The 22,528-nt window shown below is 46.4% G+C and overlaps 2 protein-coding genes across 2 annotated transcripts in view; one reads left to right on the top strand and one right to left on the bottom strand.

Moving 5' to 3' along the window:
• niban2b (niban apoptosis regulator 2b) overlaps nucleotides 1-16,189 on the bottom strand; it is a 38,067-nt gene extending 21,878 nt beyond the window's left edge. The window contains exons 1-5 of the mRNA XM_080853041.1: nucleotides 15,938-16,189; nucleotides 6,631-6,761; nucleotides 5,231-5,359; nucleotides 4,367-4,472; nucleotides 3,604-3,771 (exon numbers count right to left, since the gene is read on the bottom strand). Of these exons, the coding sequence (XP_080709167.1) occupies nucleotides 3,604-3,771; nucleotides 4,367-4,472; nucleotides 5,231-5,359; nucleotides 6,631-6,761; nucleotides 15,938-15,992 (589 nt within the window). The 5' untranslated portion in view covers nucleotides 15,993-16,189. The remainder of the gene's footprint in view (nucleotides 1-3,603; nucleotides 3,772-4,366; nucleotides 4,473-5,230; nucleotides 5,360-6,630; nucleotides 6,762-15,937) is intronic.
• Nucleotides 16,190-17,310: 1,121 nt separating this feature from the next.
• stxbp1b (syntaxin binding protein 1b) overlaps nucleotides 17,311-22,528 on the top strand; it is a gene marked incomplete at both ends in the record, with an annotated part of 18,379 nt that continues 13,161 nt past the window's right edge. The window contains 4 exons of the mRNA XM_080853186.1: nucleotides 17,311-17,347; nucleotides 21,101-21,150; nucleotides 21,431-21,512; nucleotides 21,963-22,039. Coding sequence (XP_080709312.1) covers nucleotides 17,311-17,347; nucleotides 21,101-21,150; nucleotides 21,431-21,512; nucleotides 21,963-22,039 — 246 coding nt within the window. The remainder of the gene's footprint in view (nucleotides 17,348-21,100; nucleotides 21,151-21,430; nucleotides 21,513-21,962; nucleotides 22,040-22,528) is intronic.

Here is a 22,528-nt window from a genome sequence, read left to right as displayed (position 1 = left end):
AGAAGACCTTTTGCGGTCATGGTGCAGTGCAACACACCACCGAAGTAGATAGATGGAGAGATAATAGAGAGATAAATAGAGATATAGATAGATTAATATAGAGATAGACAGACAGACAGACAGACAGACAGACAGACAGACAGACAGACAGACAGACAGACAGACAGACAGACAGACAGATAGATAGATATAGAGATAGATAGATAGATAGATAGAGCTAAAGAGATATACAGATAGATTGGTAAAGTGAGAGAGAGAGAGATAGAGAGAGAGTGTGAGAGAGAGACCTGTCTTACTGCAGTTAAGTTCTAATTAAACTGTGGCATTTCATACTTTCACTGTTACTTTAGACTGTTAATGATTAAACCAGAGAGCCAAGGTCCATTTGAAATAAAGAAGAAATCTATCGTAGGTTTCCTAATGTTGAACTAGGAGAAGACAAACACTACGACAGGGCAAAGGCACGTCACGTCTACCTCAGGAGTGAGACAAAGCTCTCAATTAACGCTTGCAACATGTTGCGAAAAGTGGTGTTTGCCGGAGTTGTTGCTATGGTCACCAGACAAACATAGAACACAAGCTCAAAAGGAATAATGTCTTCATTGATAGCTTTTCAAACTATAAACTCTTGACAAACATTTGACAACACAACCTGGTCTCAAATGTGCATGAACACATGTCAGTTGTTCCTGACTTCTTTTTACTGTATCCTTCTCATGTAAGAGCTAACAGTGAACTCTTTTTTTTTTTACCATTGCCACTTTACTACTAAGAACCTGACATTTTTGGCTCATAAGTATGGTTCAAACAGTGTTGTGCCTAAGGCCTCTCTTTTCCATCCCAGAGAGCAGACATGACCTTTCAAAAGTATGTAGCTTCACGTAGTACGTTTCTATCATGACTTGCATGCTGAAAAGCCTTGGCTTGGCGAATGGCTTCTCCCTTAACCCAACACACAGGTCACCATACAGGCTACACAAATATGGCCCCGAAAAGATGAAAAACAAAGGAACAAAACCACTACACATTCATAGACAGTTTCTGTTTCCTTCTCTAAAAAAAATATGTAGCTGGGGAACAATCTCTTTTGGGAAAAGCTGGTTAGGGAATGCTAGCAGGCCCCCAGGCCTCTACAGCGTTCAGACAGCCCTGTTCAGCATGTCAAAACCCCAGGCCACGCTTAGTCATGTATAATCCCCTACCATGTTGTACAACACAACAGCTAAATCACCACTTTGGTTTGTTGCCGTTTACAAACATGTTTAAATGTTCCAATGGGAAGAACAGCATACGGTGCTGTGCTACATGTTTAAATGTTCCAATTGGAAGCACAGCATACGGTGCTATGCTACATGTTTAAATGTTCCAATTGGAGGCACAGCATACGGTGCTATGCTACATGTTTTTTCATGTAAACACAGAGATGTGTGATCTGGGTAGTCCCACAGCTGGCCAGCGTCTCCTCCCACGCTCACAGCTGCCACCCAGGAGGAGAGGCTGAGGACAGACACAGCTGGGGCACAGCAGCAGCAGCAGGCCTGTTTGGGGACTGGGGGGCTTTGATCTGGAGCGACGGTTCGGTCCAGGCCTCCATGTCGTGCAGAGCACAAGCTAGTCACCCAGATCTGGAGTGCAACCATTACCATCCTCTTGCCACCGTCAACAAATAAAACTAAAATATCACTAGATGTAAAACCCGAATGCGCTGTTCTAATATAAACATGCTAGTTTAGTGTTAAAGAATGCGCTGTTCTAATATAAACAGGCTAGTTTAGTGTTAAAGAATGCGCTGTTCTAATGTTAACATGCTAGTTCAGTGTTAAAGAATGCGCTGTACTATGATAAACATGCTAGTTTAGCGTTAAATAATGATAAACATGCTAGGACCGGTACGCCTGCACCACGCCGTCTGCCAGAGAGCTGTGCTCTGACACTTCAGCCCGGCCGCTCATGCTCAAGGTGTTTACAGCACGGCTGTTTACCTTTGCACAAAACACAGTTCCTCTCACATAATGCATGTTGTTTACCTGTGCAGAAACACAGCACCTCTCGCATAATGCATGTTGTTTACACAGCACCTCTGACATAATGCATGTTGTTTACCTGTGCAGAAACACAGCACCTCTCGCATAATGCATGTTGTTTACACAGCACCTCTCGCATAATGCATGTTGTTTACCTGTGCAGAAACACAGCACCTCTGACATAATGCATGTTGTTTACACAACACCTCTCGCATAATGCATGTCGTTTACCTGTGCAGAAACACAGCACCTCTGACATAATGCATGTTGTTTACACAGCACCCCTCGCATAATGAATGTTGTTTACACAACACCTCTCGCATAATGCATGTTGTTTACCTGTGCAGAAACACAGCACCTCTGACATAATGCATGTTGTTTACACAGCACCCCTCGCATAATGAATGTTGTTTACACAGCACCCCTCGCATAATGCATGTTGTTTACCTGTGCAGAAACACAGCACCTCTGACATAATGCATGTTGTTTACACAGCACCCCTCGCATAATGAATGTTGTTTACACAGCACCCCTCGCATAATGCATGTTGTTTACCTGTGCAGAAACACAGCACCTCTGACATAATGCATGTTGTTTACCGCAGCCCAAAAGAAAAACAGGCGCCAGAGCTCTGGGTGAGGTAGCAGAACAAGCGCGCCCTTGTTGGTAAGCTGGCGGCACACTGGTCAGTGGCAGCGGAGTGCCAGGCTGGTGGAGACAGGGTTCATGCGGGTGTGAGAATTCTGTCACTCCCTCGTGAAAAAAGAGGGAGGACAGGACGACGGTGAGCAATGCTTGTCTGAGCAAGAGACTCATGTCATTACAAAATGAAACACACACACACACACACACACACACACACACACACACACACACACACAGACACATTGACAGACAGTGTGAGAGAAAGAGGGTAGGGGGACTAGATCTGAGCTCCATCGTGACCAAGTATGTGTACTGAACAGCGTATGATTTAAAAAGTATAGAAAGGACAGCCTACCGAATCATGACAGTGAAGGCTATTGGAACAGAAGTGGACTAAAAACTCTAAGATGGCTGGGTGATCTCAGCCTCTTGTCCTGGCATTGCCACTGTGTCATATTTCATCCCAATAAGCCTTTTGATCACATCCTGGGAATTAAAACAAGAATGTGCCAAGGCACCATGGGTAACCATGGGTAACCTGACCTTGTGCCTGAGGCGGATAAGGATAGGGTGACCTGATGCCAAAGACTTGTCCCATAAAATCCCTCCTTTTCTGGGCAGTAGACTGTGCAGGAAGTACAACTTTATACATTGGCATGATACTAATTCCAATGTAAAGTGATAGCGACTGAATTAACGTCCCACTACTATTTCACTAACTGCAAATTGTGAAGACAACTTCCATACCAGAGGAACCAAACCCAGGAGACAGGAACATAAACAACACGGAGCAATATGTAGAAGAAAAAAAAAAAATAAGATGAAACATTGTTGTTTTAGTTTTTTTAAGCCAGCGGCTCAGACGAAAACACCAAAGTGAAGGGGTCGAGGTCAGAGGTCGGATGTCATGTGTTACTGTGGCCGTGTCACTCACCGTTGTTGGTGTGCCTGACGCAGTCCTGGAAGACGGCGCTCCATTTCTGCTGGTCTTTCTCGGCCACCACACAGAAGTAGTAGTGGCAGGCGTACGGGTGCCAGAGGATCAGGGGGAACTGCGTGGGACACTTCAGAAAGGGAGAGCTGCTGGATTTAGCCTTGACACCTGGGGCACACACACAGACACACAGACACACAGACACACAGACACACAGACACACAGACACACAGACACACACACACACAGACACACAGACACACAGACACACAAACACACAGACACACAGACACACACACAGACACACAGACACACAGACACACAGACACACAGACACACAGACACACAGACACACAGACACACAGACACACAGACACACAGACACACAGACACACAGACACAGGGTAAACACAAAAGTATTCCAGTACACGGTGCATAAGGGACCAGTGAAGGCCAAGGACTTGTAGGGTCACCAGCGCGGAGAGGTTGAAACTACCTTCCTCGAGGATCCCCTACAGGGTATAGTATGGTAGAGTACAGAGACCTGAACTGAGATGGTACCCCAAACTGAAAAAATAACCTAAAACTTGAAAAATCTAAAACGAAGAGATGTTTTAAATGTGTAATAATAATAATAATAATGCATTTTATTTTACGCACTCAAAAGAACTGCCAACAAAGTAAAAAGAAACTAGAATAATAAAATAATAAAAAATAAAAAAAGGTGTAGAATGTAGAGTGTAGAACTCTCCCACTGTCTCACCTGGCAAACCGTTGCCTAGCAACTCGAGGTACTGATCCATGGAGGTCAAGAGGCGATACCCAGCACAGTTGATGGATCCTTTGGGGTGAAGGCCTTTCTCATAGCCCTGACACAGTTGACGATGAACAGAGCGTCAGTCGGTGGGAACATTGTGGTGGGTGAATTGTTATAAATACAGGAATGAGTTAAAAAATAGGGGCCCCATCTTTTACCCCTCCCCCCCCCCCATCCCACACATTCATTCTAAATGTCAACATTATCCTGTCCAGCGCACGATAAGCCAGAAATGCTACATCTCAGTGTCAAATGCGACGAGGTGCGATGCAGAGAGTCCAACTCAAATGAAACCTACTGACTCAACACTCCCTGCCATGAAGTAAAGGCTCCTTTCCCACAGGCCTTGCCAACAATATCAACTGATCAAGGGCTGAAGCAGGGGGGTTCGTACAGTGTACTGCAATGGAGTGTGAGCTGAAGCAGGGGGATACATACAGTGTACTGCAATGGAGTGGACTCAAGTGGTTTGTTACACACAAAACATTCCTGTTGTCATGCTTGCACAGTCCGAAGAGGAGAAGTTGTCCAGAAGTTCAAGGAAGGGGTGTGTGTGTGTGTGTGTGTGTGTGTGTGTGTGCACAGTCCGAAGAGGAGAAGTTGTCCAGAAGTTCAAGGAAGGGGTGTGTGTGTGTGTGTGTGTGTGTGTGCACAGCCCGAAGAGGAGAAGTTGTCCAGAAGTTCAAGGAAGGGGTGTGTGTGTGTGTGTGTGCGTGTGCGCACAGTCCGAAGAGGAGAAGTTGTCCAGAAGTTCAAGGAAGGGGTGTGTGTGTGTAGTGGGGGGGGGGGGGAGAGATATGGATTACTCACCGCCTTGCTGTCATAGTAGTTGACGTTGTAGGAGTCTGGGATGAAGAGGAATCGATTCCTCCACTTCTTGTTCTCTTCCAGGTACTGGAACAACGTGCCGGAGAAGATGGACTTATCCTGCAGAGGAACCTGGGAGGGGGAGGCAAAGGCATAACTCACGAGGGCTGGGAAAATTCACAGGCAGTGCGGAATAACAATGGGGAATGGGATTACGGAAAGTATCGACATGGGATTTCCCTGAAGCCCTGAATGTTTCTGTAATTGCACGGTTGTGTTTTACAGGCGTCCAAACAAGAACAATTCAAACAGAGACCCGCACAGCATTAGAAACCCAAAAAAGCCACGTCCTCCTGAGGGTGGGGTACACAACTGCAACCCAATCATGAGCTTTAGAAAGCTTTTCCAGTGGGAAGTGCTCTCGTCTAAGAGTCGTGTTTTACACACACACACACACACACACACACACACACACACACACACACACACACACAAAGCGGTGTTTACTCAAACCCCTTGGCCCACCCAGTGGGATGAGTGTCCTCACAGAAACACACTTTCATCTCCCCCTTATGGCACCATGACGCTGTGCCAACACACAAAAAAAAAAAACCGAAATGTTTTGTTTAAACAAACCAGAGAAGTCGCCGTTACGCCTGAGAGGAGAGCAAACCACAAGGAGTGGCAGTGCCTCGTCTCAGAGAGACACAAGTATCGCAACTGGATTAAACAACTTAGCCTCGTCTGAAGCTCTCAAGTGTCGAGACAGTTTCTTCACTGACACACAATCGTGGGGCGTCCCACGAGACATATGCCCTGGGATGTTGAGGCATATGCCCTGAGATGTTGAGACATATGCCCTGAGATGTTGAGACATATGCCCTGAGATGTTGGTTCCTGCTATAAAATGTTTGTTTAAGGCCACACTGTTGTGCATTCATTATTAGTCCACAGAGAGGGCTGAATAGACAGTTGGGGGAATGATGACCTAGGGTGTGGCCACAGGAGGAGAGGGAGCGGGTGGAGGTCTTACAGGTGAGGGGAAGATGACCTAGGGTGTGGCCACAGGTGGAGAGGGAGTGGGTGGAGGTCTTACAGGGGGGGGGGGGGGATCATGACAGGGTGGGGCCACAGGTGGAGGTCTTACAGGTGGGGGGGGGGGGGGGGGAATCATAACAGGGTGTGGCCACAGGTGGAGAGGGAGCAGGTGGAGGTCTTACAGGTGGGGGGAAGATGACCTAGGGTGGGGCCACAGGTGGTGAGGGAGGGGGTGGAGGTCTTACAGGTGGAGAGGGAGCAGGTGGAGGTCTTACAGGTGGGAGGATGATGTCATAGGGTGGAGCCACAGGTGGGGAGGGAGGGGGTGGAGGCACAGGTGAGGAGGGAGTGGGTGGAGGTCTTACCTTGCGATGCAGCAGCTGTGGCTGAGGTCCTCCACCTCCCTCGATGTCAAAGCGCACTTTGTTGAACAGGGCGACCGCATACTGCTGCTCGTACAAGCGGCCAAACTCGCCAAGGACTTCTCCTGTGCGCGCTGCAAACACAAGGAGGGAAGGGTACTCTTCGATTTAGACTTTTATTTCATTTAGGTGAAACAGACATGGTCAACAATCTGAGAAACAACGCAAAAATAAACCGTGTGTAGATCATCACAAACTGACAAAGTTGCAGTCATCATAACTAATGCTTCATCAGTCATTTTTTTCTGAGGATTCTTTGGACACAATTAGTTGCCATTTGATATTCGAAGTCAAAGTCAAGCATCATTCTACCACATGACCGATAATGCTGTGCGTCAGAGCACTTTAGGCATGTGCCCCCATTGTCCACTGGCAAATCATTGCTCTATCAGTCGCGTGTGTGAGTATGAGTGAGAGAGAGAGAGAGAGAGAGGGCACAATGAAGCAGTTCACACAATCATTCTGCTCTTTATCAAAATGCCCGGATTGCAATGTTTAATTTACCTTGGGTTAGCCTTCACTACATGTTTGTCTCAGGCCAGACAATCAAGCTCTAGCTGGCACAGAGTCATACTGTAGATCATTGTTAGCGGATCCGAGTCCAGGAGAAAGAAACTCTTTTAAAAAAAAAAAACATTCAGTTGGCATGACATCCAACGCTTTGACTGTTTCAACACTCTTTTGTAGAACTCTTCTGTCCAAGATTCTGTTTTCTGTTCAATGTCAATCAGCGGAGGGGGAGGGGGGGGGGGGGGGGGGGCAGGCCCTGGGGTGGGCTTGTAGTTTACCTAGCGCTATCCTCCAGCGGGCGGAGAGGTGCTGCCAGGCTGTAAGGGGACGTGATGAAGCAGCTCACGCATGGTAGAGCAATTAAGAGGCTGGAACTGTTCCTGGAACAGGGTGAGGACCAGGGCTCCTCTAAACTCTTAGGCAGAAGGCCGAGGGGTGTGATAAAAATATCCAAACTTAGCTCTGTTGTGATAACTATAGTCGTGAGATTTCAACTCCAACCCCCCCGACGTTCAGTGTGGTCTAAGCAGTGACTCAGGAACAGGAAGTGAGTCCCTAATATACCCAGCATGCTTTTCACCCAGTGACTCAGGGACGTGTGGGCAACGGACAAACCATTTGCACCGCAATAACATCCGCTGGTACAGCTGCAGGAAGGTGAAAAGCTAGGGTTTTGAGGGTCGGGGTGGGGGTGTTGCGATCCCGAAGGTGGTTTATTAGAACAGCCTCTGTGCAGCGACGATAGGGGCCCCCGAGGAGGTGTTCGTATCAAACGGACATTTACTTGGAAGGAGTTACTGTGTGTTTACAATCCATGCTGGAATCAACATTAAACACGTCCCCACCAGAACCCTAATCACAAACAGACTTGATGAGTGTGTGATGGGGTGTACATTCCAGGCTTCACACACAGAGACGCCAGCATGCCAGAACGCTGCTGGGAGCCTGGGAGAGAGAGTTTTACACTGCTGGTGTGTGTGTGTGTGTGTGTGTGTGGGAGCCTGGGAGAGAAAGTTTAGCAGAGCGCTAAGCATCTCTCTGATCCCATCTGTTCTACATTGCAGTAATGAAACATTTCATTTTGCAGGAAAAAAAGAGAAAGAGACAGAAAGGGAGGGAGATATGGAAAGGGAGAGAGAGAGAGAGAGAGAGAGAGAGAGAGAGAGAGAGAGAGAGAGAGAAAGACAGGGAGAGAGAGAGAGAGAGAGAAAGGAAGACAAGGAGAGAGGTAGAGTGGGAAAGAGAGAGTGAAAGAGAGAGAGAGACAGGGAGAAAAGGGAAGGAGAGAGAAAGAGAGAGGAGGTGGTTGGGGACCGAGACGCTCTTGGAGGTAGATCATAGTTTCTTCATAATGCTAAAGGGTATAATTAGGTCCACTGGTAAAGCCATCAGGCAAGAGCAGACGATATGTAGAGCAGGGAGTGAATGCACTGGTGGATCCTGAGCAGTATGAATGCACTGGTGGATACTGAGCAGTATGAATGCACTGGTGGATCCTGAGCAGTATGAATGCACTGGTGGATCCTGAGCTGTATGGATGTGAATGCACTGGTGGATCCTGAGCTGTATGGATGTGAATGCACTGGTGGATCCTGAGCTGTATGGATGTGAATGCACTGGTGGATCCTGAGCTGTATGGATGTGAATGCACTGGTGGATCCTGAGCAGGGACTGAATGCACTGGTGGATCCTGAGCAGGGACTGAATGCACTGGTGGATCCTGAGCAGGGACTGAATGCACTGGTGGATCCTGATTCCTGAGCAGGGACTGAATGCACTGGTGGATCCTGAGCAGGGACTGAATGCACTGGTGGATCCTGAGCTGTATGGATGTGAATGCACTGGTGGATCCTAAGCTGTAAGAATTAGTTCCTTTCCAGCTCTTCTGGCTGATCGAAGCCACGATAGCCAAGGATCAAAATCCCACAGTAACTCCTCTTCCTTCATCTTCTTGTTGTGTTCACGAGGGAAGAACATTGCTCATTATGAGTGAGTGTGGCTGGAATCACTGCCATACGCACACTGTCTGACTCACCTGCTGACTGGCCGCCGTATCTAAAACAAACATCCTGAGAGCTGAGGGTAGAAGCCAACACCACTGATGTCACACTAATCCCCTCAGGGGGCAAGCAGTGCAGTCCCTTTACTAAACGATCGCTCTCACTCACACATCACCACCACAGGAGTCCCCTTTACTAAACACTCGCTCCCACTCACACATCACCACCACAGGAGTCCCCTTTACTCAACACTCGCTCCCACTCACACATCACCAGCACAGGAGTCACCTTGCTTTGATCACAAGGTCTGTTTTAGTCATTGTTTTGTTTGAGTCTATGTGAGACACTAATTGCTGGCACACAACATTAGCCCCGAGGAGCTGGCGTATAAGGGGAGGCAGAGACAACAGACCAGGCAGAGACAACAGACCAGGCAGAGACAACAGATCAGGCAGGGACAACAGACCAGGCAGAGACAACAGACCAGGCAGAGACAACAGACCAGGCAGAGACAACAGACAAGGCAGAGACAACAGATCAGGCAGAGACAACAGACCAGGCAGGGACAACAGACCAGGCAGAGACAACAGACCAGGCAGAGACAACAGATCAGGCAGGGACAACAGACCAGGCAGAGACAACAGACCAGGCAGAGACAACAGATCAGGCAGAGACAACAGATCAGGCAGAGACAACAGACCAGGCAGAGACAACAGCTCAGGCAGGGACAACAGACCAGACCGGGTGCTTGGATTAGAAAAGCTCCACATGTTCCTGGTGGAGGGTTTCAGCGCTGCAGAGTAATGGTCCCAGTGTTGGCTAATGAGAACTCCAGGCAAAAACAAAAGGAAAAAAAAACAAAACATGGCAGGCCAGCTGGAAGAGGGGTGAGGAAGTCTCAATGGAACCTGGCGGTCAGTGGAGAGTGGATCCAGGGAGAAAGTGCTAGCCACTGTTCCGCCTCACTGCAGGGAGAGAGAGAGCGCTAGCCACTGAGAGTGCTAGCCACTGTTCCGCCTCACTGCAGGGAGAGAGCGCTAGCCATTGAGAGTGCTAGCCACTGTTCCGCCTCACTGCAGGGAGAGAGAGAGCGCTAGCCACTGAGAGTGCTAGCCACTGTTCCGCCTCACTGCAGGGAGAGAGCGCTAGCCATTGAGAGCGCTAGCCACTGTACCGCCTCACTGAACTACTTCACTGCAGGGAGAGAGAGAGCGCTAGCCACTGTACCGCCTCACTGTACCGCGTCACTGCAGGGAGAGAGCGCTAGCCACTGTACCGCCTCACTGTACCGCGTCACTGCAGTGAGAGAGCGCTAGCCACTGTACCGCCTCACTGTACCGCGTCACTGCAGGGAGAGAGCGCTAGCCACTGTACCGCCTCACTGTACCGCCTCAGTGTAGTGAGAGAGCGCTAGCCACTGTACCGCCTCACTGTACCGCCTCAGTGTAGAGAGAGAGCGCTAGCCACTGTACCGCCTCACTGTATCGCCTCACTGCAGGAAGAGAATGCTAGCCACTGTACCGCCTCACTGCAGGGAGGGAGCGCTAGCCACTGTACCGCCTCACTGCAGGGAGAGAGCGCTAGCCACTGTACCGCCTCACTGCAGGGAGAGAGCACTAGCCACTGTCCCGCCTCACTGCAGGGAGAGAGCACTAGCCACTGTCCCGCCTCACTGGAGGGCCCAGAACAAAAGCTGGAAATCTATTCAGCAGACAAAGGACTCTGATTGCTAAGGTATGCTAAAGGAAGGCCAAAAATAACAGCACCTATGAAATGGGATGAGTGCGATCGGAGCAGCAGATAGACGAAGAGGTGGAACGGCAGCAAATAAAAGTCTTTACTTTATTCCTGATTAGAAGAGATGCACACAGTCCTGTAAGAATAGTGTCTTTGTAGGCAGCATGTGATACTGAAATGAGTGGCTGTGGATTACTGACCCTCTGGAGTCCTGATTAGACAACCATAGGGCGAGGGACAATGTAAGCCTTTTTTGAGATCTCTCTTTTGCTCTTCTAGCCTGTGTATGTGTGGTGGTGCTGTGTGTGCATGCGCTACCGTGAGTCACCCTCTTACTGAGCTTCATGTGATGTCCTGGTCATGGTCTTCTAAAAAAAGAACACTGCCATTAGCACTACTGTAATTGTGACAAAACAAACCTCAAAGTTCTACATCTCAGTTGACAAATTGTGAATATCAACACCATCTACGGATCTCACTACTGAGTGGATGAATGCTGAGGGAAAATGGCTATGGCCCCAACAAACTGCTTTCAATAAAGAGCACATCGTCATGTCATATATGTGACAGTACATCTAGGTTGAAAATCATGTCATTTTTTTTTTTTTACAACTATCAACATATGGCTTTGATCACAACACACTCAGGTTGGCTTCCAATAGACTTTATCTTGAGTTGAAGTCTTTTGATTTGAAATGTCACATACCATCATTCTAAAATGTGGGTCATGGGTTTGGACAGTGTTGATAAGCCATCAAAGAAAGTGAATAGAAGAGGAGGCACAAGACAGAGAGAGATGGTGGCAAGAGAGAAAGTAAGGCAGATAGTATATAGATAGATGGAGAGAGAGAGAGTGAGTCAGATAGATAGACAGAGAGAGAGAGAAAGAGAGGCAGATAGATAGACAGATAGAGAAAGAGAGAGAGAGGCAGATAGAGAGAGAGAGAGAGAGAGAGAGGCAGATAGAGAGAGAGAGAGAGAGAGAGAGAGAGGCAGATAGAGAGAGAGAGAGAGAGAGAGAGAGAGAGAGAAATAAAGTGTGAAGAGGGATCATCCCAAAGGGCTAACACCCATGCTCTGCCCAAAAACACCCATGCTCTGTTTTATTCCAAGAGTCTGAACCACGCAGGCTGAACGCAAACCTTAATTTAAGAGCTAGAAGGATAAGCACTGACTCAACACTAAGAAATCTAGCACTGCTCCTGATTTAGTGCTGTTGGATCCCATACCCAAGCCATTCCAGTTGCGTCCAACATAGTCCGTTCGTCACACTGTTTTGATTTGTATAATTAACTCCCCAACTCGTGGCTGTAGAAATATTCATGGAGTTATAGCAGAGCGTTATTGCACAGTGGCGCAAGACAAGCACCCATCACCGCCCCGTCGAGACCCAAACGTCCTGCTGAGCCGAACCGAACCTGCCATGACACTCAGACCAGAGAGGCGTCCAACTTTCCCCTCAAAACGTTTTTATGCATTCCTCGAATTCCACGCTGTGATCTGAGAATCCTGATTCGTCAGCCAGGGCAAGGGGAGGATGACATGTAGTAGTGTCAGGGGCATGATTTTACTTCAACATCCTGGAGTTGCAATATAAGCTTTTGTACTTTCTGACAGAAACTCACAAAAGTTGTTTTCTGTATAGTTCTCACACAGAGTCCTGCCGAGCTTTGTTGGATCAGTGGTATCGGATCAGAGGAACGTGCTATCGGTACTGACAGGGTACAAACCAAATTAAAACAGGACAAAGTGGCCGTTGAGCGAGAACAAATCAAAATGGCACAATTCAATTAGAGCAATTTGCCAGCCAGACTGCGTACGCCATGTGACTCAGACGGTAGACTTAAATGCCTGGCGGAAAGCAATGACAGAGAATGGGGTTGCTTCGGAAAATGTGCCGCAAGGCTCAACCTTAGAATCATATTTCCTCAGTCAGTAGGCTGGAGGAGACGCTCTTAAAGACAGGATACATTAAGCATCTCCACCCCTGAGCAAGAAAACAGAGGACAGGAGACAACCGATCAAATGGATACAGATTGTATAGTTAATCATACTGAGATAATAGATTGCAGTAACATTAAGAGTGCCATACAATACACTATTAAAGCATTTCATCATAATCTTTATTGGATTTGTATAAAACATAACAATCCTAGTACTCACAGTTTAAGACATAAACTCCCAGTTAGAATTATACTTTCATTTATGTATAGAATGTGTTGTTTACACGGCTTTACACATGTTCGTGCTTATTTGGATGCTTCCACATGCTCACTCAAGCGAAGCTGGCGTGGTTCTCTTACTCAGGCTGGCTAATTAGTTGTGCAGTGCAAGCACTCTCGTGTTATTGTCAGGGGGGACTCATTTGCACTGAGGGTAATCAGGGAGAGTGTCGAGTAAGGCCAACTTGGATCAGAGCAACATATCAAGATGGATTAAAAGTGGAGCTCTTTGGAGACTCTGTAAACAACGATTGCCTTTGTGCTTTTCTTCAAAAGCCACGAAATTCTCTCAGCGAACTTTCCCCCATTCTTTTCTATAGCGCGCTTCGCATCCATGAGTGAGGCATGGGAGAATTTGTGGAAAGAATTGGGAGATGAGAATTCCGAGCCCTTTGGAGTGTGTCAAGGCTCCGTGCTATTCCCAGCCACCACAATGGCTTTCAAATGGGTTGGATCCCGAGAGTGACTCAAGGAAGTGGTCTAATTTTTTGACAGGGATCCAGCCGAAGCCCTGGGTGACTAAGAGCTAGCATAGCGCTGGGAGCAGGGGAGGTGGGGGGGGGGGGGGGGACGAGGTCAGAGAGAGAGCACATGGAGGAACTGCCTTTTTATTCTTTAAAACCCCTAGTGTGAGTAAGACCGGGGGGGTTGGGTGTGAGTGGACACCACACCATGGTGTGGGTGCTTGGGTCGTGTGGGTCGGGACAAGGCTCTTTCTGTCCGAAGGGGAGTGTGTGTGGAGGTGAGAGAGGGCCTGGCGTTTTGGTAGTTACACAGAGAGTCCCTGTCTACACCCTCACAGCTCGCACCAGCAGATGCCTTAGCTATGCGGTTTCGGGGTCGCTACCATGGGGCAAATATTTTAATGGCAAACTTCCTGCCAGACTCCACCCTCCAGACCCATGCGCTCACAGACACACAGCTGAAGAATGCAGCAAAGTGACCACACCAGAGGTGTTACAGTAAGAGCCTTTAACACACTTTATGATCTCACCCCAGGAATGCACGGCCAGTGAGAGTAACCTTCCTCCCCACACAGGAAATGCAGAATCTGGCTTTCTCAAGGCTGAAGCGTGACCCCCCCCCTCTCCTCCCCCCCTAACCCCCTCCCGGAAGGCTGCAGGAATATGACAACAATGACCATGACATCCAGACCTGGAATGCATTCAAATCGAGGGATTCCCCAGCTTTCTGGAAGACGGAGAGCAACTCCATAGAAAACAAAGGGATATAAAAACTGGTCCATGCCTGCACTTTTGAACAGGCATTAATTACAGGAAAAGGCAGAGAGATAATGTCCCGTTCTTGTTCAATAGGTCATGAAAAAGGCCAAACCCCTACGATAAGATTACAGAAGTCCTTCTGAACGAACTCACCACCACCTTGTAAGAAAGTGGAGGACCTGACTGATATTCTGTTGATGTTACGGACTCTTGACTCATACCACAGAGGTTCCAAATATGGTCAGAATACAGCCGCGGACCACGCTAAAGAGTAATCGCCTCTCGACAGGCCTCTTGTTTGGAACATTTCCACTAGATCACCTCCAGTGGGCTTGCCCCTGTCCACACTGTCTACCACCGTCGTCCACCATAGATGAAGAAAACAGACCCAGCACTGGGGCACAGTGTTTAGCTTTGGGTCTCTGAAGGTTTACCACGGCACAGAAAAACAAGAGAGGATTCAGTGTCCAGACATCCGCCCCGTCGAGACCCAAACGTTCCTGCTGAGCGGAACCGAACCTGCCATGACACTCGGACCAGAGAGGCGTCCAACTTTCCCCTCAAAAAGTTTTTATGCATTCCTCGAATTCCACGCTGTGGTCAGAGAATCCTGATTGGTCAGCCAGGGCAAGGGGAAGATGACATGTAGTAGTGTCAGGGGCATGATTTTACTTCAACATCCTGGGGTTGCAATATCGGCTTTTGTACTTTCTGAGACAAACTCACAAAAGTTGTTATTTGTGTAGAATTGTCACACAGCACACATGAACTCAGAATTGGACTCATTATATTTTTAACGGTTACATTTATCAGCTCCACAGTTCAGTGTACCACCGGATTAAGATAGTTCAATGTTTGGCTATGTTGCAACATTCAGATCAGAGAATTTTTTTGTTTTTGTTATTCAAACAAAGACAAAGTGCATTACTGGCAACATAGATTCAGGAGTGACCTGTTGATTACTGACTAGAGGCTGTTTATGTGTGAGGAAGGATAGACTCAGCATTTTTAGCAGCTGTGGTTCGCCAAAGTCCCCCCCCCCCCCCCCCTCACCTGTGTAACCCCTCAATGATCTCATTTGACTTTATCCAAGTGGTCGACTGCTCTTACTAAACAGACCAACACAAGGAAAGAGGCGAACCCGTAAGAGAAGCACTATTATTCTGAACACAGGGGTAACGAAGTTTCGTAAGTTTTGGAGGGTTTCCAGTTATTAGTGATACTTAGTGAACTTTCAGATCCTCTTTCATACCAAGGGCGTGTAAGACAGATTTTTCCACAAGACGTCATTCGTTTTCTTGTCATACGCAGCAGACACAACTTTGGTGAGACTTTTCAAGACCGACAGAATCGCAAGTAAAGAAGAACAGGAAAGTAATAGAAAACGCAAAGCCACGTTATCAGAATTCCCGTGCAGACATGGACTAAAAGACTAAATATTACAAGGTTGGCGAGAAGGACAACTAGCGTTTAGAATGTAACACTTTTCTGAGAAATGACGACGTGGTCCATCACCATTTCCAAAACAAAAAAGTTAATTGGTTCTTCACAGACTTACCGGTGATAAGCTCCCGTTTGCTTTCATCAAGGTGTGATGATATCACGTCCCCCATTGCGACACTGTGCTTTTACAAATCCAAAAATGAACTTGGAAAGTCTGTTGCGTTTCACAAATCTGAAGAGATTAACAGACTTTGGGAATACATACAAACGTGAGTCAAGTCCCCCTCCAATCTCTCCTTCAAAATAGCAAAACGGTCTTCGGGAGTGAAGCGGGGTAGTCTACCGCTGATGATAGAAATGAGGTGAGGGCAAATTAAAGTAACCTCCTCTGGTTCGCCAGTAGTAGAGTTACATTGGAAGACTGATCAACAGGCACACCCTCTTACTGACTTGCTGTTGAAAGTTCAACGTCTTGACCTATCTGATTTCTGTGGCACGTCGAAGGTGTGGTTTCGGGCGATGTGGATTCATGAGATCGAGTCACCGTTAAATAGCCTATTAAAGGCGGGGCACAGATACTGTTAAATAAAAAAGAAAGGCGAGTCCACTCTCTCCGAAGGTAATATGTGTTCGATCATGTTGTCCACCTATAGGCAGTATCTTGGTTTTAACGCGGTTCGTGATAAATGTAGCTACTAATCTACTGAAAAGCCTATTAAAACTAAAGTCAACGCGTAGGCTTTCCTTTTGACAGTTTATATGAAGTATGATTAGTGCCATATAACTTTTGTTGACAGTCCTATTAACTCAGTTGTAAGTTACTCTGGGGACTCAGTGTTACGGCTTTCAGTGTTCATAGGTCCCTCTGGTCCATCGATTGTCAAGAAGCTGGAAAAAAGATAGTGGCCATGGCGATGCTGCCCTCGTGTGGCTGAGGCGACCCTACTGCAACCATGCACGCAAGAGGTGTGCGTCTTCCTTTCAAAATGTTTGAAGTCATCCTGACCGTAGATACGCGCGCTACACATCCATTAAATATGACATCTATTTGTGTGTTTGACTATTCGTGGAATATTTGTACAAGTTGAACTTTTTCTGACCGAATAAGTCTGTGTGTGTGAGGACAGGGGGTGCATGCGTGTTGACCATGTTTTTATTTTACCCAATACATTGTTTTATTGGTATGTTCTCCCTCCCTCTCTCTCTCTCTCTCTCTGTGTTTGTTTGTCACATGGATTATAAATGACAAATAAAAAGTCCATACAATAGGGAAGTGTTAAGTAATTCCTTTCACGGTGTGAAAGCGTGTGCCATGATAATGGAGCGAGCAGCCGAGTGGAGGCATAGGATTAAGATCATCTGCGATCACTTCCCGTTCGCCTCTAATAATCCGTGAGTGTGAGGCAGGACAGTTCACCGTCGTTTCAGTAGAGGGTCGGATTGACAGGACCGAAAAGGACGCGAAGGCGCCGTCACAACGCAAGCATCATGCCAACCCTCGGGCTCAAGGCGGTGGTCTGCGAAAGTAAGAAACTGCCAATAACTTTAGAATTTAACTGTGTTGAAACTTTAGAGTCAACCGCTCAAAGGGAGCTCGACCTAGAAACAACCTGGTACAGGACAGAAGTCTCTTCTGTAGCCTTGCCGTCCGTTTGGGTAGTCCACTAAAAGCTGTTGATCTTTTTCTCGTAATTCGTTTCCAGTAAGATGTAAAAGTAGCAAACGTGAATAACAACTGGGATAAGTTCGTTCCCGAACATAACGTTTTATTATGATAATTATTATTATTATTATTATTGTTGTTATTATTATTATTTTTATTATTTAGGGCTAAATGTAATTCAAATATAATCATTAGGCTACTGTTCACTCTTAGCTGTGAAATCACACTCAGTGTTCGTTGCTAGGCTTTGTGAAGCCTTTTCACTGGAATCACGTATGTTGCGTGCAAAATATCATGAAATCTTGTCTACTGACATTTAAATGCGAATTTGTATTAATTCCTATTTTATTTTCTGTAATAAGACTTTGAAGAGACACTGACTTACTTTGTACATTCTTTGGGAGCCTCTGGTCGTTTTTGTCAAAGCTGCACAAAACGATTTCGAGGACTGCTGTTCAGCAAGGATTTATATTTACCACATGTTATGATGGGAATATATTTGAAAACAATATCGCAATATGCAACATTGATTTTAAGTAGTAAGCCTGAGCCTGGTATGTCGTTTTAAGTGACAAATTCAATCTGCATTGCTGTAGTGTATGCTTAACAATTGTATTGGATGGCCTTCCATGTAAATTTACCTAGGTTACCAATCTGCCAGCAACCATGAGCGGTAGGGGTATGCTACTGTAATGGTGGAATTGAGTACACCAGGAAGAAAATATTCTGGTGTTTGTGATGAACATCTCTTGTTTTCAGTCTTGGTGCTGTAAATTGCATTGTAAATGGGCAACAGTGTGGATCCTGTGTCATGAACCTGCTGAAATGGAGCTGTTGACGAATTATAATGGAGATTTGGTCTACCGATTCTAATATGCAGCCGACTTTTCAAATTAAGTCTGACTTGAAGTGATCTTCAGCCAGCCCCAACCATTTCGATTTGGCAGTGTAGTCCTTTTGGTGATCCACGTCTGTGTTTTCAACTGCAGGGAGCCATCTTGCCATGTGTTGACTGTTGTCATGTTGCGCACTTGTTGGAAGATGTGATATCAGTGGTGTAATTATATCAGCAATTCTCCTAATTAGTTCCTTGGAAAGATACTGTTGTAGTTAACATGACTCATTCTAATGTGATTTTATGATGTCAGTTTCCTGTGGTATGATATATTTGTTGTGCATTTAAGACATTGAGAGAGATCAGATTTGGGTTTTTTAAGTCTTGGCAAATTCAATTTAGAATTGTCATAAGATGATACGTTTATGATGAGGTGAATCCCAAGTGATCAGACTACGTTTTTATTTTCTGCAACATATGGCTTCATAAGGCATCTACGTATATCAAATACTATCTTAACATCTAATATGAGGCACCAAGTGTGAGTGTGTGTGTGTGTGTGTGTGTATGTGTGTGTGGACGTATTTTATGTAGGACTGGACATTATTCATTTTGGTTCACCTCTTTCAGATACCATGGAATCAGGGTGTTGCTATCTCACAACACACATTTTTATCTCCATCATTTGTGTCCTCTCGACCGCCTCCTCACTCTGGATCACTGATCACCGATCAGCTCACCGCCTGGTGGATGTTAACAGGTGGAGGCTGGATCACTGATCACCGATCAGCTCACCGCCTGGTGGATGTTAACAGGTGGAGGCTGGATCACTGATCACCGATCAGCTCACCGCCTGGTGGATGTTAACAGGTGGAGGCTGGATCACTGATCACCGATCAGCTCACCGCCTGGTGGATGTTAACAGGTGGAGGCTGGATCACTGATCACCGATCAGCTCACCGCCTGGTGGATGTTAACAGGTGGAGGCTGGATCACTGATCACCGATCAGCTCACCGCCTGGTGGATGTAAACAGGTGGAGGCTGGATCACTGATCACCGATCAGCTCACCGCCTGGTGGATGTTAACAGGTGGAGGCTGGATCACTGATCACCGATCAGCTCACCGCCTGGTGGATGTTAACAGGTGGAGGCTGGATCACTGATCACCGATCAGCTCACCGCCTGGTGGATGTTAACAGGAGGAAGCGAGGTCTCGAGACGCTCCTCAAAGCTGCTTTTGTGTTTGTGTTGCCGTCCCTTACGTCATGTGCATGGGGGAACTTCCAGTTAATCCAGTCGACTAATTGGATAGACTCCACTAGTAGTGAAGGGATAGCCACCGTTAGGATCTTACCCCCACATTTCTTTGCTCATAGACAGCACTATAGCGTAGATCGGAGTTGTATGTAATTATGCGTTCTGCTAATGTGTTTAAATCTGATTAGTGGACACCGTATCAAAGCGCTATGCATTTATCAAGCCACTTGTTTATGCGGCACTTCCGTTTAGAATGAGTTGGTGTGTTCAATCTCTCAGGTTAACATTACTCAAACTTGAAATGAAACACACATTTATATACATTCACAAATGACAGGGACTGATGTTCCACCAGGTTCAACAGTGAATAGCTGGCAATGTCCTTGATGTATAACTGATTTCTGCAGCTCTTTGTGTAATGGCATTTTAAGGGTTGGAAACCAAAATGTCTCCGAGAGAGTGTGAGTGAGTGTGTGTGTGCGCGTGTGTGAGTGTGTATGTGTGTGTTTTCCCCCTCCCGCGACGTCACGTCCGGTGGCACAGAAATAGCAGAACCTGTGGCGTAAGAGGATTGGACTGAGATTAGGACCCAGTGATTGCAGTGTCCCTCTTGCTGCACAGAGATAGGATATATTTTTTAACTGTTTATTTAGAGCTAATCCCTAGCCCGAATGCTGTCGTAGCATCCCCCAAGAGAAAGGCATCTGGTTGTAGAAACAACACAAATGTGTAGAATGTCTTAAAGATGTAGAGCATGTCAATATATCATTGTGTCAGAAATCTTTGACCACTGACATGGAATGGATATCAAATAAGTATTGAAAATAAACACCATTGCACAGAACGATGCATAGATATCGCACCGTTCAGTGAGGGTATCCCTATCTAGTCAAATAACTGTTCTCCTGTACTCTCTGAAACATCACTGTCCTTTTTTGTTGTTTATTTTAAAACATTACCATTCAGCAATTCATTTGTGATTGAAGAGTAATAATGTTTTTGTCACTGCTTTCTGCCATTGCCAACATTGGGGCTTTAAATTAAAATGTGGATATATCCTCAGTGCTCTGGCCCTAGGGTGATCTTGAAGTCCTTATCTGCAACTGTACAGGTTAACACCAGAGTTGTGTGAATGCTCTTGCATTGATGACATGAGTCTTAAAGGTTTATCACGAATTGAGAGCAGAGAGCTGTCAAGCACTGTGGCAGACACCTCTGCCGTATATTTAGAAAGTGTCAGATATGCCCTCTCACCCCCCATTCACATAGTTCTCTTAGTACCCACCTCGTGTCAGATATGCCCTCTCACCCCCCATTCACATAGTTCTCTCAGTACCCACCTCGTGGCCTACACATTACATTATTAGCATAGCATACTTGCAACGGGCCTCACAGTAGACCTTTGGCTCAAACCCATCCTTCAGTTCTTATGGAGCTCAGGTCCGGTTCTGGAAAGCACCAGTATGAAATGGGCAGGGTGTGCCGTATTGTGTTCTGATGGCTGGGCTTGTTTCACCAACAGAGATTATGAATGATGTCATCAAGAAAGTCAGAGTGAAAGGAGAATGGAAGGTAAGGACTGCATGCTACGCTTTAGCATGGATGGATAAATGTATCGGATCATTAATGTATGTAAATATATATGTTTTAGCATGGATCAATACATTATCGGATCATTAATGTATCTAAATACATATTTTAGCATGGATAAATACATTATCAGATCATTAATGTATGTAAATATCCATATGTTTTAGCATGAAATAAATACATTATGGGATCATTAATGTACTGTATGTAAATAAATATGTTGGGAGAAGATGACTTAGACTTGTCTCTCTTTGTTTCTCAGGCGTTAGTTGTGGACAGGCTCAGCATGAAGATGATCTCCTCGTGCTGCAAGATGACGGACATCATGTCTGAGGGCATCACAAGTAAGTCTGAAACCTATCAGTAGGCCCTTACAGTAAACCAGTCAAATAACTAAAACACTGAGTTACCTGAGGGCATCACAAGCAGGGTTGGGAGGATTACTTTAAAAAAAGTATTCCGACACAATTACTGATTACCTGTTCACAATTGTATTCCGTAACCTAATCCAAGTATCAAAATATTAAAGTAATGTCACTTGATTACTTTTCATTATTTCTGGATTTCCTCAATGCCAAATGTGCAAATTTAGGTGGCACACATCAAAACTGAGAAAACCACCAATATACAGTGGATAAGGCGATTGATGTCTCTTTTCTTTTCACATCTTCTTTCTCCACTCATTTCATCCCCCCCCCCCCCTCTTTCTTGTCTCTTCTTCTCTTTTTTCTGCCCCCTCTTTCTCATCTTCTCTCTATCCTCCCCTTTCCTCCCCTCCCCGCTCTTCTTTCCAGTCGTCGAGAACATCCTTAAAAAACGTGAGCCCCTGCCCAGCATGGAAGCCATTTATCTCATCTCACCCACTGATGAAGTGAGTACCCCAATTCACACCGCCCAGTTTAGCTCACCATTCCACCAGCACCTAGTGTATTGCCCAGGTTAGCCAACTCACTAGCCAAGCCAAGGTTCCACATTCCACCACCACCACCTAGTGTATTAACCAGGCTAGCCAAGCCAAGGTTCCACATTCCACCACTACCTAGAGTATTAACCAGGTCAGCCAACTCACTAGCCAAGCCAAGGTTCCACATTCCACCACCCCCTAGTGTATTGCCCAGGTTAGCCAACTCACTAGCCAAGCCAAGGTTCCACATTCCACCACCACCACCTAGTGTATTAACCAGGCTAGCCAAGCCAAGGTTCCACATTCCACCACTACCTAGAGTATTAACCAGGTCAGCCAACTCACTAGCCAAGGTTCCACATTCCACCACCCCCTAGTGTATTGCCCAGGCTAGCCAACTCACTAGCCAAGCCAAGGTTCCACATTCCACCACCCCCTAGTGTATTGCCCAGGTTA

The sequence above is a fragment of the Sprattus sprattus genome, assembly GCF_963457725.1.
Source record: "Sprattus sprattus genome assembly, chromosome: 15".
NCBI classification, from domain to species: Eukaryota; Metazoa; Chordata; class Actinopteri; order Clupeiformes; family Clupeidae; genus Sprattus; species Sprattus sprattus.
Note: the sequence above shows the minus strand (reverse complement) of the source record. Positions and strands in the feature narration are given on the sequence as shown.